Below are 19,473 nucleotides of genomic sequence, written 5' to 3' on the forward strand. Positions count from 1 at the left end.
TTTATGACAAATGAGTATTTTGTGAGGGAAAATGGTATCCGTCTATACGTATAGACAGATAGTGTCCGTCTATAATGAGAATTTGTGCTCTGGGCTGTGGTACGTGGAATTTTTGTACCCGATCTACTCCATCCATGAAAACTCTACTTATATCCGCCCAACTGGAGCGAGTGCGGACAGACTCGCTTTTACCCGCCCCACGCTGACATACCTATATAAAACGATAAACAAATAACTAAACATCCTAAAATGAAGCTACACTTAATATGGATATGTTCGTATATGGATATATTCGTTTAAGGTTATTTTAACTAACTAAAATGTGTAAGAAACAATAAAATATACTTGTACTTGTCCTATTTATATACTCCATCCGTCCCGGTCATTTGTTGTCCTTTGATTTTGGCACAAAGACCAAGGAAAGGGGGATGAGGCTAATTACTAAATGACAAGTGGAATAAATTGAGTGTAAATTATCAAATTACTCACCAAATTCATTCTTAAAATAGTAAGGGCAACAAATGACCGAGACACTCAAAATAGAAAAGGACCATAAATGACCGGGACAGAGAAAGAAGTGATTTATTATTTAATAGTTTAAGAGAAATAATTCTGTTTGAAACCAAAATTTGTGAAAATGAAATAGGTAAACCGGATAGATGGAGTACAAAAATCCTTGAGCAACGGACCAGGCCAGGGGAAGATAAAAACGAGCGGACAAAGAGGTTTGCAACCAAAACGACGTGATCAAACACAAAGAACGACACCGACAGAACCAACGTCAACTTGAATAGCGAGCTACTTTCTGAAGATCGCGCGTTTTCCCGTCCGTCACATTCCACGGTCACCCTTAATCTCTGCTCAGTGATTATTTCTTTTTATTTTATTTTTAACTACCTAATTGTCAAAAATGTGGTTATTCAATGCCTGCATTCATTTAGATCTATGCACATTTTTGTTGTTGTTGTTGTAGCTAATCTAAACTGTAATCCAATTGCCATTTTTTTTAAAACTTAAAAAAGGGAAGGCGGGTGTAGCTATGTACACCGGTACACCTGTCTTTCAAGTCATTTCCATACGTTTGTTCAGTTTATGTGGAAAATCTATGAAAATGACTTAGAAAGTACCGAGTAATTGGTTATCTCTAGTCCTATAGTGGTGTTGAGGTTGAGCTTGAACATGTCATTTATGTTTGACAATGTAAACTATTACTACTTTCGTCCCAATTACCTGTTTAAACTTTTTTAATCAAAGATAAACAAATGATTGGGACGGAGGGAGTATTTTCCTTTACCTGTCCTTCCTTTATTTCCAGCTTTATCTGTATTAGCCGGATCACATTACATTGTAATGGTGGACTCCTACATAACCTTACGGCTTTGCCATTTCGTAACCTCCTATCGAACAAGCAGTAATTACCGTAGACTTAACTTTTCATTAGGCGAAAAGAGATATCAATGCTCATTTTCTCTGTGAAGAAAATAAATGAATTGAGCTGACAGAAATTAACTTGCAGCAAAATGGAATCAGAGTCAGCAGATACATCATCAGCAAAACCGGAGAAAGTTTCAGATATGCAATCTTCTTCGACTGCTACAGTGTCTGAAGAGAAGAGTTCTGAAAATAATTCAGGGTCGGTAACATCTCCCCCTGCTGTGTCTTTATGGGCGAAAACCCTGAAATTACCACAGGTTACTGGTGAGGTTCAGGGAGAGAATGCTGCAAAGTCAACATTTGCACGTTTTACTAGTGGGTTTGGGTTGCGTTTTTCAGGAGCAGCTCCTGTATCTGATGGAGGTGCTCCAGGAGAAAACACTAGTGCACAAGGTGGTGTTCTAGAATCCTTAACGAAAGGGTTAGTCGACTCATCTCGCGGTGCAGTCAAGGCTGTGCAGGTTAAAGCACGTCACTTGGTCTCGCAAAATAAGCGGAGGTACCAGGTAGCTTCTTCTGTTATTTGTAGCTCACATTTTTTTACAGGCACCTAAAATGAAGAACACTGCATAGACTCATTTACAGGCACTATTTTAAAAAAAAAAAAAAAAAAAAATGTTGCTATTTGTATGGTGAAGATCAGACTCAGAGATAAAATGTGAAGGAACAGTATTTAATTTTTATTGTCACTGCCTTCTTCAAAAGCTTTTGACACTGTCAGTTAGGCTGGCTGACAGGTTGTACATGTATATGTAGCAGCATTACACATACACATTAGAAGTGTATGTAGCAGGAATTGGAACGAGTCATTCTGAATGGACTGAGTATCACTTGTATGGTTTTCCGTTGACCAAATGGCACCTGTGGAATGTTTGTTCATTTGATTTTTTATCATCATTATCTTTATTGATGGAAAAAAAACTTTCTAGAGTTGAATACAAGACGTCTTCATGTTTTACCTCAGTACGTGATATTACACACTCTAAACCAGAGGAAAAGAGACAAAAATATTTGAAATGATGGAAGTACGTGGTGAATTATGATTAGTCGTTGCGAGGTGGTCCTCTATCTATGGCAGAGCTGACTGTTACTGATGCCTGTTTGATCGGTGGTCGGTGCTGGATTTTAATTTAGCTGCCTCCACTATCACATTCATTGCAACTTGTATATTTATATAATATTTCTTAACCCCCGCTTCTTTGAGTTGTCCCTTCCTCAGTTCTTTCCTTCTCCACTCTGCTGACCAAGCCCTTCAGCAAATAGTTATAGGCACCTAAATCTGTCCACTATAAGCGTAACTATTGAGTTCTGTTGACAATGCTGTCAAAGCATTGATGGCTTATTTAACTTTATCTATGTCATTCAGGCCTCCCTTAATAAAGTTGTTCAGTTCGTTACAGTTATTAGAAAATGCACTCGACTAATTTCAGGTAATACATGTAACATAATCTGATTAAATCCAGATTCTTATTTCTTTAACAAATGAAGCAACCTCTCTGTGTTGAAGCACAAGGATAAGATTGCGAACATCTAACACCCTTACCCCGCCATAAGCGGTGATCTTTTGTGGAAATGGGGATAACTTCTTGTTACTTCTACGTTGTGGACAAGCAATGTAGAGTATGAAAGATAATAGTAAAAGTTGGTACTAGTTTTGGTACACTTGCACGGAGGAACTTTTTCTATATCATAATATGCATTTTTTTCTTATCAATTTGTTTGACATCATTGATATTCAAGATCCAAGTCATAGCACAAAGGCATATTCATTTTGCCTCTTTTAATTTTCCAGGAAGGAGACTTTGATCTGGATTTGACGTACATCACTGATAATATTATTGCTATGGGGTTCCCTGCTGGGGACATGAGCTCTGGACTTTTTGGATATGTGGAGGTATGCTATGCAAATGATAACATGTCTATCAGATTCCTATTATTAGTTATGCCAAACGGTTGAAGATATATTCTGATGTATTTGATGTAGGGGTTTTACAGAAATGATATGGAAGATGTGATCAAGTTTTTTAATACTCGTCACCAGGTATGCCCTAATTTTTGGAAATGAACTTCCATTACTATATCCAAACCGGCTAAAACAAGTAAATGGGTCAATTTTTGAGAAAAAAGGGTTCTATTCATGTATTCATAACAATTGGGATCTAAGATTCTGTTAACTGCCAAGTGAGAATGACCTGCACTACATTTTTTAACTGCCAGATAAGATAAGATCTTTTTAAGTTTGTATAAGCATTTGGCTGTAGAGTAGAGGTTATAACAAAAAATATTCAAGTATGCTTTACATGTTGCCTTACCTCTTATCGATTTATTTACGTAAAACGAAACAGATTTTAAACCTTTTTAGTGTAAGTAGAGCAGCTAGAGCTACTATACTACCTCTTATGATTTTCTAAATAAAATCAGGCTTTTAGTTGAGATAAAGCCTGGTGTTGAGTGTTGACTATAAATTCAATTGTAGGATACTGACAGTCCTTTTGGTTCTCATGTTCTGTTTTTTGCCGTTGGATTATAGATCTCATTTTCGAAATTACTCCTGTTTTTCATTAGGCCAGACAGCTTTTGCTTATCTTGCATCTCTGATTCTTATGCAGGGAAAATACAAAGTTTACAATCTTTGTTCAGAGAGGCTGTATGATGCGTCATTGTTCCAGGGGAAGGTCTGTACTTCTTCCTTTCTTTTAGTGGCCACTGAAATTGCTTACATAACAAAACAGTTGGATTTCAAATACACACTCCGATGGATGTAGACATACCAAATGAAATTTGGTAGGGTTTACAAGCATCAGAAGCCAAGTAAAACCTTCTGCCAGGGACATTTGAATGCAGCTTATTGATTGTGCTATACTCTGGAAATATTCAAAATATCAAGCTAAGCCATATTAGTAGCTATTCTGATTAATGTCATAAGCTTCTGATTGTTTCAAACTTGGCATACGTTTGGGACAATATTTTCTAAGCGGGTAATCTGGCATCAGTTGAACCTTTCAGAAAACTTCTATTTGCTCTTTGAAGCCAGATCAATAGCCCATAAGTCAACAGAATTTAAAGACTATCTGTCTTGCTAGTTGCAATACGTTACTATGCTTCCACTCAGTAGTCATGTTTGAGGTTGAGCCAATGTGGTGACTAGTGTTCTACCTCCAAAGATAATAGTTTTTCACAAAGTCTGCACCATGTTGTGCAAGGCAATCGATAACAACAATATTTTACCTAAGTGTTTCAAGGGCTGACACAAATTGCAGGGTAAGGGGAGAGGGGCCTTACCATCTGTTAGTAACACATAGAGGGTGTTTCCTGATGACCCAAATGAAAATTGTGTCGGGAATTGAATTCAATTACTGCTACTTCACAATAAAAAGAACCCCAACCAATTCAGTGAGACATTTTTCTTTGCTTTATTCCATGTTCCAAAACCAAAGAATAATGTGCAAGGCAAGCCTGTGAATAAAATCACTTCTTTGAGTTCCTCACCAGACTGTAAGGGAATTGCTTGCTTCACGAATAAAAGTATGAAACTCGCAATGTTGGATTTGTAGGCTTATCTGACTTTCAAATGCATCTGTAGGAAAGCTACCGAAAACTCAAGTTTCTAGCATATTTAACAATATTTTGTTATTTGACTGTCTTCTTTGGCATTGCTTGATGCCTATAATATAACACTGGCCTGCGTTCTTTTGAAGTTCAACTTTAGATGTATCTACTTCAAAAGGCATGCTACTTTCAGTTTTGGGCCTTATGTCACTTGTTTGTGTACAGTTTGTGTAGATGCATTGCCTAATATGAAATTATTAACTCTGCGCTTCATTAGCCTTGCTTAATACCATTGTCAACTAAGACTGGAAAGCCTATACAAAAAAGAATGTTGAAGTTTGCTGCTTCTGTTAGCTTTGTCTGGTTAAAGGAGATGGATTGAAATACAAAACAAGCTTGCTCTCCATTAACGCTGTACTTGATGATGTTCATGACCCAGTCCTTCATTTTTTTTGTTTCCTTGTACCAGGCTGCATCATTCCCGTTTGACGATCATAATTGTCCACCTCTTCACCTGGTTTCATCATTTTGTCAAAGTGCCTATACGTGGTTGAAGGCAGATATTGATAACGTAGTTGTAGTTCATTGTAAAGCTGGCTTAGGAAGGACGGGACTTATGATCTCTAGTCTTCTTTTGTTTCTGAAGGTAAGATTTCAGAGTATTGATCTCTCTACAAAGCATAGAACTAGTTATCATGATTTCTAAAGATAGAACTTGTTCTTCAGTTTTGCCCAACAGCTGAGGAGTCCATCGAGTTATTCAATCAGAAAAGATGTGTAGATGGAAGGGGTCTTGTTCATCCAAGTCAGATTGTTAGTTAACTGCCTTTCTGTAATGCCTTTTCATTTGTAATTGTCGTTAAATTTCCTGGAACATAAATCTCTCTCTGTTCTTATAGAGGTATGTCAAATATTTCGAGCGCATCTTAACGGACTATGGTGGCAATAATCCACCTGATCGTAGGTATGTTTCTCAAAAATTCAATTCAGAGTTTCAGACTGTCTTAGAAATGTCAATTATATAACCATATGCTGGTGCAGGTGTATGCTTAGAGGGTTCCGACTTCACAAGTGCCCTTATTGGATAAGGCCATCGATTACCATCTCTAATCACAATGGTATGCTTTATGCTTAATTATTTATCTTACCAACTCCCATTTATGTATCTGTGAGCTTTAGGAAGCAACAAAGGACATGAAAGGAATGTCATCAAACTCATTCATTGACTGAGAGTGACACAGATGAGACCTATCCTAATGTCATGATTGGATATTTTCATTAGCACATGTTCTCACACCACAATCACCTACTAGATAATAGCAACAGAAGCATCTGTTAATCATAGATGATGATTTGTAAGGGTTCCTGAGGGAGTGACTTTGTTATACACTGCGTATTTGGTTAGAGAGGGGCGAGACCTGAATCATTCTTAGCAATACCCCTTGTTTACTCAGAGGGGGCTATGCGGCCTTATCCCCATGTTACCAACACATAGAGGTTATTTACGGATGCTTCAAAATGGAAATTACCTCGAAAAGTGTATCAAATGACTACTATTTCACAATAAAAATAAGCGCATCCAGTTCGGTGAGCTTTTTTGTGTTATTCCATCATAATCCGAAAGACCAAAGCATAGATTAATGAGTCTTTGGCGTCATTGAATAAGGAAACGTTGTTTGAAATTTGAATGTACCAACAAGGAAAAATGTAGTGAATCCAAGTGAATGGAGGGACTATATTTTTTGTAAAAAGTTGCAACATTTATGGATGAAAAAGTTTGTCTTTTTATTATCTGGTGCCTAATATGGGCCGTCTTACCAATTCTACAGGCATTTTGTTCACCACAAAGAAACATCCAAAAACCAAGGATCTACTGGTAACTTTTGTTCTGGATTGTTGATGCTTTCAGTTTTTCACTTAGCGTGTGTGATAGGAGTTGAGATCCTTTGTCCCATTTTTGCTGCGTCAAGAGGAGTAACTGTGGCACAGAACTGATCATAAAATAGGACAGAGGATCCTCTTTGTGCTGATAGTAGCTAGCTCTAGATATTTTGGTTGACCCCTTACCAAGTTGATTCTTTGTAGCCGGAAGATTTCTGGATTAATTCTTCAAGGAAGGGGATAGCAGTGTTTGCTATACCTGGTGAGCCTGGTCTGACGGAGTTGGCAGGTGACTTTAAAATTCACTTTCATGATCGGCACGGAGATTTCTACTGGTTTGTATATTTTGCCTTCTCTTAAGTATTTCTTAGAATTGCATTGATTATGATCGCTAACATGTGAGAGATAGACCACCAGAAGTATTGAGGACATGAAAACTAAGATAATCATATTTTGTCTTTCAGTTGGTTCAACACAACAATGACCGAGAACAAGATTCTTGTAAAGAGTGATGATCTCGATGGCTTCGACAAGGTAGCCTCTTTAGAATGTAGAATTGGATATAAAAATTCTCGGCAACCTGCTTTAAACTTAAGAGAATCATATTATACCTGAAATGACTTGATCCGACCTGACTGCACCACACCCAAAAGTGCATTAAAACCCGAAATTACCCGACCTGAACATCAACCCCTTGCCATCTGAACAAGCCATTTTCCAAGGTTTAGTTTTTGACTTTTTGTTAGGTTTGGCCTGGTTGTGTGACAAGAATTCCTTATTAATTTTACAGAGAAAGCTTCCTTCCCCCACCTTCCAAGTAGAGATAGTGATGATAGATTATGATGGAAAACCTCTGGAAACGCCAAACTCGGAGGGGCTGAAAAAAGGGCCAGGTGGAAGCTCAAGTAATACACCATCTGGCAACAACGATTTACCAAACTCAGAAAGATCACCTGAAAAGGAAAACAAAGATGATGTATTTTCCGACAGTGATGGGGAAGAAGACGGTTCTTCTCAAACTAATCAGGCTCAACCTGCTCCTGTCCGACATGCTGCAGATGATGCTTCCAATTCAACTCAGAAAATTCAGCAAATGACTGTCAGTGGTAGTGAACAAAATTCTAATAGAAGTGGCCACCTTCTCAAAGATCAAGTAATCAAGTCTCAGCTGGGCCAGGAAACACCAAAGGCAGCAGCTGTAGAAACACCTGATTTTAAGGCCATTGCAGCCGATGCTTCTGTTTTTACTTTTGGGGATGATGAGGACTATGAGAGCGAATAGTTCGGATATTATTACTAGTCTGTCTTGTACGGTACAGTTTCATATTTTTTTTAACCTCAATTCACTTCAACCCAACTCAGCTGATGAGAGCATGTCAGATTGCAATTTTGTCAGGTGTTGTATCTGTAATTTTTTACATTGTAAAAATCTTGATTTTTTTTACAGTGCCCTGTTTTTTTGGGTCACGAACATTCACATCCTTTTTGGGTGGTGCTCATTCATGTACGAGTTTTACTCATTCATGGACGTAAATGACCATTATACCCCTTTTATTTTAATGATTTCATTTTAATACCCTTTTTCAATCTCTCCCTCTTCTTCGTTTACCCTCTTCTCACTCTAACTACAACCATCCAACCACCACTCGGCAGCCACCATCTACCACCCTCACCGCCGTCCAATTTTTCCAACTTCTGCTATCAATTCATCGTGACTCCTGAAGTTTTTTCCGACATTAAAAATGTGTCCGGTATCTATCATTTTTGCAGGAAATTTCTCATACTCATCCGATTCCGAGTCCTGAAATAATAAAGAAAATAGTAAAAATTACTAAAATAAATACTCCGTACAAAATATTTATAAAAAAAGGAAAATGATTTTTTTTTTGAATTGAATACAGTCAAGAATGTAGTCAGTATGCAATGCTCCTACAATTGATCATGAACGTCTATGAATATAACGCCCATCAATAATATGATTCCAGAAAAAAAAAATATGAAAAAATTGTGAAACATGCAAGTAATGAATTCATATGCTATTTCTGTAATTCATGCAGAGTAACATGCGATTGTGTGATGTTCTTGAAAAACTATTGTAAACAAACTGAGTTGGTTTTGCTATTGTACTGCGAGTTTAATTACCTGATCGATATAAATAATCCTAATTTAATTAGTATAAAGAAACCTTAATATAATTAATAAAATTAAGAATTAGAATTACCCGATCGATACGAGAATTAGCATCAAAAATTGTGTAATTTGACGGATTGATTAATTTTGTTGATTTGATTAATTTTGTGAGGGAGAGAATTAGAGAGAGAATTAAAGAGAATTAGCCAAAGGGCATAATATGGAAAAATAATGAAAAAAAGTCCATGAAAGAGTGAAACTCGTCCATGAATGAGCAACTACGTCCTTTTTTTACATGACCCTTGTTTAAGTTTATGCACAATTTATTTCTTTTTGCACAATTTTCATGGATCAGTGAAATTCGATAGTAACAAACCTGCAATGTAATACTCGTAGTAGATAAATTGTCGGAGCCATAGAGCAAAAAATTACATCAATTGAAAATGGTTTTCTGGAATACAATTGATACAATAAAAATCAACCCTAACAAAATTGGCAGATGAAAACAACCAAAAAATGCAATAACAAATACTATCAATCAATTCTCTGAAATTTGAGTAATTAGCCTAAACTAATTGTGCAACAAGCTTGAAGCACCAAATTTCGCACCCTCGAGGAGACTAGAGCCCTTGTTTTCTTGTCAGAGCAGCTACAATCCGATGCAAACTAGAAATTTCTTCATCTCTTTCAGTTACCAACTTCTTCAATCTTTCAATCTCATTCTCAAGATCAACAAATGAACTTCCCCTGGAAACTTCAGCATTTCGGTCCATCTTTGATCTTTTTGACATGCCTTCCAACACCTCTACAGGATTTGATCGCTTTGCTGAGACTTCAGAAGAAGAGGAATCAGATGACATTTTCCGAACACAGATAGTCGTTGTCAAGCCTGATTCCATTTTATGAGAGACGAGTTTCTGTGGGCGGCCGCATGAATCCTGAAAGTAAATGCAAACATAGTAGGCGCTTCAACTCCCATTTACAGCAAAATAGTTCAGATGCCAATGTACGATGATGTCATGTTATTATGACGTGAATTAAACTCCTTGAACTATAAACCTAAGTACCTGACCCATATACCTAATAATTTACTCCCTCCGCTCCGCTCATTTCTTTACCAATTTTTTTTTTTTGCAACGAAAAGAGAGAAGCTATGCTTCAAGAAATAGAAAATGAGAAAAAACAACTTTGCCACGAGGAAAAGTCAACTTGCACATATTTAAATGGAAACGTAAGAAATTGACTTGAGACACCTAAATAAGAAAAACGTAAAGAATAGACAAGAATTCTGCAAGTACTAACACCATCAGCAACTACCCCACTTTAATTCTCATGTGTCAGTCTTATGAGAAAAATTGTGACATATCTCCCAGTACTACCCAACCTTGCATATTTTTATTTCCAGGACTGCAGGACAGGAAGAAATAAACTTTAGAACAGCAAAATAAACATCGACGTACCTTTTCTTCATCTCCCTGCAAATTTACATATGCATTAAGTGCTTCCTCTGGACTATTGAAAATAGCAAGAGCAGAGTACTTGTCACCTCGACCTTTCTGGCTAACCTGCCAAAGCATTATATCAAAAAGTCATTTTCTATTTTTTTGAAATACTGCTTAAAGTTTTTCCAGAAAATATTGTTTTGGAACGGTTTCAATCTTATTTCTCAAAATGGTGTCCGCCTCAACCTTTCTTGCTAACCTGCCAAAGCATTATATCACAAAGTATTTATTTTTAAATACTGCTTATTATTATTAAAAAATTTTTTTTGTTATGGAACGGATTCAGACTTATTTCTCAAAATGGTGCTCATGTAGGGTCGAGAAATCCAAACTCTAGACACGGTAAGACACGCGCACATGGCATGTCTAGAGTAACTCCATGAGCCAAAGAAAATTTCATCCAGCTTCCCAAGTGGCGTGTCTAGTATTTTGACCATAGTTAGATTAAGAAAAAAAAATGTAGACACACCATTTATAGCGGCGTGTCTACATTCTACAGTAAATTACGGAGTTTTTTTTTTTTTTACCTTTTGACTTTTTTTTTCTTTTTTTTTACCTTTTGACTTTTTTTTTCCATATTTCCAATGGAGCCAAAGACTCATTACTCTTTGGTTATGGAATAAATCAAAATGGCTCACTAAAGTGGCTGCTCTTCTTTCTTTTGTGAAGTAGTGGTCCTTCGATGCATTTCTCGACGCAATTTTCATCTTGGGTCATTCGGAAATAGCCTCTTTGTGTTGCTAACACAAGGTTAAGGCTGCGTACATTCGACCCCCCCTTACCCCGCAATTTGCGGGAGCCATTGAGGCACTGGGGTAATGTTGTTGTTGTTGACTTTTTATAGGAAAACATGCCAATCCCTATGGCGTGTTTCTCCCGTATTTTGGGCAAGGGTTATGCAACCCTACATGGACACTGTTCCTGAAAAATAAGTTTGACTTCGACCAAAAAGATAAAAAAAATTTAAGCATTGCTTCAAAAAGAAAAAAAAGATTGACAAAAAGAAACGTAAAGGTCAATGGGTTGTGGTGACTGGTGACTGGTGACACGTGCAACAGTGCAACTACGTGGAAACATGTTTACATCACTAACCAACCTGAGTTTCAATTGTGAAATCCCCGCCAATAACCTGATGAAGTTCCTTGCTAGGTAAGTCCTGTGGAATTCGGTGAACAAGAAGCTTGGCCTTCTCATTCTCCGGTACCTAACATATTGACAATTACATGGAGATAAAGTTACAAACTTGAAGTTTGATTAATTTTTGGTGTAAACCATCCGATTTAGTTTGGAGTTTGAGCCGTGTAGAGGCACGCCAGCCGTTCTAACTCATCTAAGACCTCAGTGGTACAAACGAACAGTTAAATGCATCTTTAACTGCTTAACTTACATCATGCTGAGTGACAGGAATAACATTGTTGAATCCATGCTCTATCTTCGCAAGCACAAGTTTCATTGCAGCACATGCATCATCTGCACAATTGTGTGAAGCTCCCTTCTTCCGAAGTTCATAACCCAAAACAGTCTGCCAAGACAATTTCAAACACCAGGTCATGAAAGTCAGATCAACTATAGCTGTATCATATTCAGAAAGCAAATGTTTTCCTTTTATAATCAGCAGTAGAAAAAATAACTCAAAAACATCAGATTAACATCAACTATGGACACAGAGAGAGGTTTGAAAATTTGCAGAACTTGCAGTGTCCTTCAAGAAACAAAAATTGACGTGCCTTACACAGATCGTTCAAAGAAGGTCGTTTTCTTGTAGATTCATCTCCATACTTGTAGATAAATGAAGTGTCAATTACTTTTGCATGGTCTACCTTCATTGCTGCGGGAAAAATTATGCAATTGGAAATAGAATTATATCAGACGTCATAGTAATATAGTACAACAAACCTGAAGAGTGAAAAAGCTGTGATAGCTATCATTATGAATACCAAGTGCTAACCTTTCAGGTCATTACTAAGGCTATGACCAACTAAAATCTCCCCACGACACAACAGCCTTCTCATCGATTTCTTCAAATTGTCAAAAAAGGGAATTGATCAGCACTAAGGAAAGTAAAACCAAACTTGATGAAGACTAGACAGTCGACACTCAAATTTCTAAATAGTGGTTAGATAAATTTCGGACCTGTATATCTTTAACAGAGCAAGTGATTCCATCTAAATCTTTAGCAGAAACACCTGTAATTTGTGTCCTGTAATCTACAATTTGCTTTTCAGGCTTGACGAATTCATGGAGTTTAATCTGAAACATAAACAACCAACCTGGAATAACTAGCAAAGGACGAAAACATTGAGTTTTTCAAGAACTTGGATGCAGGTTACATTAATTCTTAGGCAAACTGAAGAATTACCTGTAGATCCCGATCCACCACACATATTTCAACTAATGCTTCAGTTCCATCCTCGCAGAGAACCATCTCACAATCAACAGCCAGCAATGTGTTTGATGATTTCTTGAATTTCTTACCAAGTTTTGAAACAAACCAATCCTATCCACCGTAAACTGTTAGACATAGATAGAGAAGTATGTGCTATTAAAGCAGAAAATGCAAAGAGAATCATAAGGCACACCTCTTCGTGTGACGGAAATGAATAAGCCATTCCATAGCGTGGGTGCTCAAGGGTCAAACGGACCAACATCTGTACTGTCACGACAACAAATTCTAGTACATTATACCTTTGAAATAACAAACACAATGAGCTTACGCAAACTAAAGGAAATGCTCCGGAATAACATCCATCACCACAGCCAGTCAATTACAATCACCGAAGTCATATCCAGTACCAAGTACGTGGGCTCATTTATCAATAATCAATAAAGGTCAGAGTTACAAAGGCTTTGAGATGCCCTAGTCAAATATCCCAGACACCCTTGACCGATGTGGCTAGATAGTCCACGTGTCCAACCACTATGTGATAAAATGGTCAACTACTATAAATAAACAACATAAAAAACATTTATTTGGTATAATACTATTCTTACCTAACCACTCCACGAGAGCATATTACCACAAATTCCCCATACAATTACTGAATTAGGTATAAGACGAACGTTCCCCGGACATTCCTTGGAGACAAGGTTCGTTTGGTTGTTCATCTATGCACGTAGATATGACTTGTGATGGAGCATTCGTCCAGGCTCTGGAGCTTTTACACACTAATAAATTGGCCAGACCGATTATATTACACTTCACGCGCCAAAAGACTAGCCATTCTTTTTTGTAACCCTTAAGTTAGTTAGAAACAGACCATAGTCCCCTCAATCAAGTGGCCCTATTACATTTTCGTCTTCATTTTCTCAGTGTTTTCCTTACTGTTTTCTCACAGAGCCATTGTTGAAAAGAGGAGACTTTTTATTCTGAGGGAATACAAGTCAATGAAATTCACAATTAGACGCACCGAAGACATGGGTTGCTTAATTTGCTTTCACTTTCTTATGAACCTAATCTTCAAGTAGAAAAAAACCCTTTAAAGAGAAGACTTACATTTTCGTCTCCATTTTCTCGTTGTTTTCCTTACCCTTTTCTCACCGTGCCAGTGTTGAAAAGAGGAGACTTTTTTTATTGTGAGGGTATACAAGTCAATAAACCTCACAATCATAGACGCATTGAAACTTACTACAGAAGACATGGATTTTTAATTTGCTTTCACGTTCTTATGCAACTAATCTACAAGTACAAAAAAACCCTCTAAATGGCAACATTCATTGCAACAGCTAAGTTCATTATTGATACCCTTATTTATTATTCTACTTCTCATCATTCACTTCTCTTATTGTAATGACACACAAATGAGGTAATTTTTTGTCCTTACCTGCTCTAAGACTGGTTGTTAAGGTTCCGGTAAAAACAGTCTACTACTTTCTTTAAAACTTTCTATACGGATCATACGGAGGCAACATTCTTAGTAACGAACATGTTATCAATGATATTTGGCAAAGGCCCAAAACCGAATCTAATTGCTATGTCTAAGTTATAAAATTATGATTTTACCTGTTCAGGAGACTCCGCATCTTGAGATTTTAGATGTTGCTTCACTTGCTCATGATTTGAATGACTCTTCATAGTTTTGGCAAAGAACTATAAAGCATCAAATAGATAAGATGTCTACAACAAAAAAACAACAAAGTAAAGTAAAAGTCCAGTGTGTTACATTAATGTCTTCACGCTCCTTGAAGGTAAGTAAAAATGCACGGAGAACATCAGGGGTCCTTTTAGCTGGGTCGCTCATGCTAGAGCCAAACTTTGTATCAAAAGCTTTTAGAAACTCCTTCCAATCTCCTTTATCACCCTTCATTCCGCTCTTTTGTGCTAACTTGACGATTTGAACAAGAACCTGCATACGTAAGCATAGACAAAAGCAGTCATCATATATCAAATTATGCATGGAGATGATCCATGTCGACAATTGACTTCCAAAGTATAGGCGTTAAGGGCTTCCGAGAACATAGTAACGTGTGTGAGTGGTTAAAGAGGTGTTTTTGCTATAACTTCCCATGAATCATGGATTCATAGACAAGATGCTGCTCAGAGTTCATAATCACAACTTCAGTTTAATCAATAATGGACCTCATACATGACGGACTATGATGAGTGAAAAGACCTTGTATGAGTGTTCCACATTAACAGAATTGGAGAAGTTGATCACTAGACACTATATACGTCAAGAAGCAAGTTACTCATCCATCACCATTTGATTTAGAAATGGAACCTCCACTAAGCTTTCCCTTCTTGAGGGTGTGAGTGTGTGACCCTCGCGCATTTTATGGATTTAACAAAATATGAATCACAAAGTGAGTAAACACAAAATTTGTAGCACTTGCTATCTAAAACACCGAACGCCAACAAAATCCCATGTCTTGAAACATTCTCTTCAGCAAATAGCTTCTAATGACACATTTTTGTTACGTTCATCGAGTTATTATGACTCACAAATTCACAATGTCATAGGACAGAAACAAGAAATTAAATACCCTCAATTTCATTCATTTCCTTACCTTTTTAATCTTTGTGAGAGGTATTTTAATCAAAGGTAAACAAATGACTGAAACGAAATGAATATTAAGACTCAACGTCTTAGGAGGAAAACAATTACGGACTCCATAGCACACAGTATTAACAGGCTCCAATTTTCCATTATTCAAAATTCAAAAAAAAATCACAGATTCAAACTTAGAGACCAATCCAATGGAACAGAATTAAGGTTCAACAGGCTCCATTAAAAATCAATAGCAACCTAATTAATCAAAGTAATCAAGAGTAATTTGGGTTGACAGCTATATTATCGAGTACTCCCTCCATCTCGTTCATTTGTTTACCTTTTCTATTCTCTATGTGTATATTGATACGAGTAAAAAGTAAACAAATGATTGGGATTTGGGGCGGAGGGAGGGTTAAGTAGCAGTAGTGGTAATATAAGACGGTAAAAAATGAATAAAGAGGGTAAAAAGAAAAGGGTTTACATCTTTAGAAGCAGTTAACAGCTTGTCTTCCATTATCGCGCAACTAAGATAGGAGGAGGAAGAAAGCTTGTGCTGTTTTGAGAGACTCAGGTCAGGTATGTATCAGTTTCAGTGGCGGCAGCAACTCAAATTCTCAAAGAGGAGAGGGAAGAGTTGCGACTACGAACCGTGGAATTTTTTTTTTTTTTTTGTTCCAAATAAACTTGAATTATTTTAGGTCGTTTGGGTTGGGTCCGTCGAATTTAGGTCATATCCGGTCATGATTACGTCTGGTTGCTTATGAGTCGGATTAATCAGGTCAACTCTTAGCTCGAGTTTGGGTCGGGTCGTGTTCGGATCATTTTCGAGTCGAGTCATTTAGATAGATCTGTTGATTCAGGTCGGGTCATTATCATTTAATAGACCTAGCAAACGGGTCAATCGAGTCGGGTCAATTCAAATTTGCGTTGTTCGGGTTTGCAAGACTTTGGGCCGGGTCGGGTCATTTGGCGTTCAAGTCATTTTCAGGTTGCTTGTTTTCAAGTAATTCGGGGGGATAACAAATTAACAATCTTCAAGTCGGAAAAGTTCGGGTCAATCCGAGTTTTATGTCCTCAATTCGGGTGCGGGTCGGGTCGGGTCGGGTTATTCGAATCGGATCAGTTTTGCCAAGTCTAATTATCAAGCTCATTTCTGTGTCGGGTCGGAAAATTATGATAATTTGTTGGGTTTAGTCGGATTTTGCTTAGGTTGGATCGAGTTTTGCTTGGTTTTGCTCATCAATTTATTTTCCGATCAATTTGTTCCGATTATTTTACCAGTTTGAGTTGAGTTATGGTCGTTATTTAGTGAAATTATATGGTTAATTAGTTTAAAATACTTTATAAAAATCGTTCATAATGTCGGTTTAGCTTAGTCTTAATCGTCTTGATTTTTTGTTTATGTCGGGTTTAAATTTCGAGCTAAAGTCGAGTTATCTTTTAGATCGGGTCAACTTTCGGATTAGGTTTGAGTCAATTTCAGATTTTCTTTCGAGTCGGATCGGATCGGATCATGTCAAAGCATATATCGGGTTGATTCGAGTTACGGGTCGTCTCGGGCTTCGAGTTCGGTTTTGGGTCGGCCTTAATTGGGTTAGGTTGGGTTACAGGTCATAATTGGGTCGAGCCAGTTTCCAGTTGTAATATTATCGGGTTTGCTCGAGTTCGGACTTACCAACTCTAATTACAGTATACTTTTAACTATTATACCCTTTACACTAATTAAAACGAATTCAAACATAACCCTATTGATGAGTAAAGAGAGTATGTTTCACGATAAATTTGTATAAAGTCGTTTTATTTTTTCTCCCTTCAAATAGGTACTCAAATTATTCACTATACTCCGTATTAGTTTGTCCTAATGTTTCTTCCCAATTCCTGAATAAGTCTTATCATAGTGGGTAAAACGGAGACATTATGACAATCGGTCAGACAATCATTGGTTCGCTGCACCTAAATGGTGGAGAAAGAGTCCGCTTCATAAGGTCATGAAGGTTCCACTCTAAAACCAATTGGCAATATAGAAAGTAGCACATTCCCTTATAAAGTGCTAACCCTTCTTCTCTTCTATCAATGTCGGACACTCACATGTGGGAATATATGAGTGGTTTTTCTTCCATGGGTTTGCACAATATTAATAACATGAAAGAAGAAATATTCAAACTTCTTCAGTCTTCGTCGGACGGGAACATTGTAGTTTTTCGGACCCGTTAAAATTCAAACGAAACGAGATTGTTGATTTTTTTCGAACTCGTTGAAATGTCGTTGCCAGGAACGTCGCAGCTTTTCGAACCTGGCACAAATCATCCATCGGAAGAGAACGTCCTTCTTTTCAAACTCTTCCAAATTCAATAAAACACAACCTAAACGAGAACATCGCATCTTTTCGAACGCGTTGAGATTTTCAACGTCAAAAACTACGCAATTTTTCAAGCTTGACAAATCGTTAAGCGGGAGAATAGGCCGTAGAATACAATTGACGGAGACAATTTGTACCACACCAATAAATCTGAATGCCCTTCAAACAACAAGAAAGACCTTGGTTGGATAACGCAATCAAACCAAACTCTTCGTAGAGAAGGGGGACTGCCAAAATCAAACTTCAAGGTGCAAAACACAAAACCAAGTACCAACCATGAATCAATTAATCAATCAATCATCAATCAATACTATATATTAATTCCAGAAATTAAGGGACTTCCATATAATTAAATAAATCTATTCACATTAATTATACTATATAGTTTTAAATCGCTAGCACCGTGTGATAGACCCGAACAAGGTACGTCAATGTAAATATTATATAATTTTGGTTAAAAGTATAAATTTAAAAAATGTTAGAATATGACGAGTTTCCTTAAATAAACGGATCCCACTTATGGTATTAATTAGTATAAATATGTTAATTATTTAACATACATAAATATAATATAAGTATATATTATATTTTGGAAACTATTAAAAGGTAAGTAAATCAATTCAGATTTCCAAAAAATATAATCTTCCATAATTCATTAAATTTGTAATTTAATTAGTAAATAATAATGATTGCTTTTAAATAATATTCTAATCTAATATTTCAGATTTATTTAAATATATAACTCTAATACAACTAGATAATCAACTATTATGATAGTAACTTTCCATGTGAGTAGTAAAAGCAACAATAATATATAGCAACGGGAGTAGTGAAAGTCATACTATCAGCAACGGGAGTAATGAAATTAACAATAATAAATGTGGGAGTAGTGATAGAAAAAATAATGACGGCGGGAGAAGTGAAAGTAATAGTAGTCACAACACATGTAATGAAAGTAATAGGAGAAACAACGGAAAGAGTATGAAAAATTAACTAACAATTCGATTTTAAGAAAATATTAATTTATTTAAATATACGAGCTTGACAAAACTAACGGGTTAACCGTAAAAATAGCAGGAATAGTAAAACAAACAACAGTAACCGAAGAAGTAGTGAACGTAATAGTATTAACAGGGGATGTAGTGAAATTAATAATATTAACAGCGGGAGAGGTGAACGTGTCTCATAATTGGTTGATTAATTTGACCTCTCATCATAATTTTAATATATAAATTGTAAATGTATGTGTTAACCAAATTTAGAGAAATCATATTTCATAGAAAATAAAATTTAAATGTTAAATAAAGGTAGTCGGGACGTAGCCGGGCACCAAACCTAGTTATCTACTAAAAGCAGAACCGAAGACATGTTTTTTTTTAAATAAAACTAATTGGCAAATTATTAAAAGAAGGAAATCCCGCCGGTGGGCGTCACATATCATAGGCCCACTGGCAGGCAGCAGAACTTCGTGGTTTTAGGCCTCAAGAGCGTGAGGCTCTAATACCATATTAGAAATGAAAAGGGATGACTCCATAAAGCGAATCGTTGTATTATTGATAATCGTTCGTGTTACATTGATAATAGAAGACGACATATATATAGTACTTGACATACTCTTAGGCCCTGTTCT

General features: G+C 36.7%; 2 protein-coding genes across 2 annotated transcripts; one reads left to right on the plus strand and one right to left on the minus strand.

Moving 5' to 3' along the window:
• Positions 1-715: 715 nt before the first annotated feature.
• Positions 716-8,341, plus strand: LOC141643506 (phosphatidylinositol 3,4,5-trisphosphate 3-phosphatase and protein-tyrosine-phosphatase PTEN2A-like). Its single transcript, XM_074452691.1, has 13 exons — positions 716-843; positions 1,517-1,940; positions 3,227-3,328; positions 3,419-3,475; positions 4,044-4,109; positions 5,453-5,629; positions 5,710-5,796; positions 5,883-5,947; positions 6,025-6,101; positions 6,813-6,859; positions 7,069-7,199; positions 7,329-7,398; positions 7,655-8,341. Exons 2-13 carry the CDS (start codon positions 1,521-1,523, stop codon positions 8,144-8,146), a joined length of 1,791 nt encoding a protein of 596 aa, XP_074308792.1. The 5' UTR covers positions 716-843; positions 1,517-1,520; the 3' UTR covers positions 8,147-8,341.
• A 1,049-nt stretch (positions 8,342-9,390) lies between these two features.
• LOC141643507 (small RNA degrading nuclease 1-like) lies at positions 9,391-16,144 on the minus strand. Its single transcript, XM_074452692.1, has 12 exons — positions 15,966-16,144; positions 14,657-14,839; positions 14,497-14,583; positions 13,076-13,144; positions 12,856-12,993; positions 12,630-12,746; positions 12,445-12,514; positions 12,224-12,324; positions 11,884-12,018; positions 11,593-11,700; positions 10,455-10,559; positions 9,391-9,932 (listed from the first exon to the last, which is right to left on the minus strand). Exons 1-12 carry the CDS (start codon positions 15,996-15,998, stop codon positions 9,615-9,617), a joined length of 1,464 nt encoding a protein of 487 aa, XP_074308793.1. The 5' UTR covers positions 15,999-16,144; the 3' UTR covers positions 9,391-9,614.
• Positions 16,145-19,473: the final 3,329 nt, after the last annotated feature.

Source organism: Silene latifolia, chromosome 2 (assembly GCF_048544455.1).
Source record: "Silene latifolia isolate original U9 population chromosome 2, ASM4854445v1, whole genome shotgun sequence".
Lineage (NCBI taxonomy): Eukaryota > Viridiplantae > Streptophyta > Magnoliopsida > Caryophyllales > Caryophyllaceae > Silene > Silene latifolia.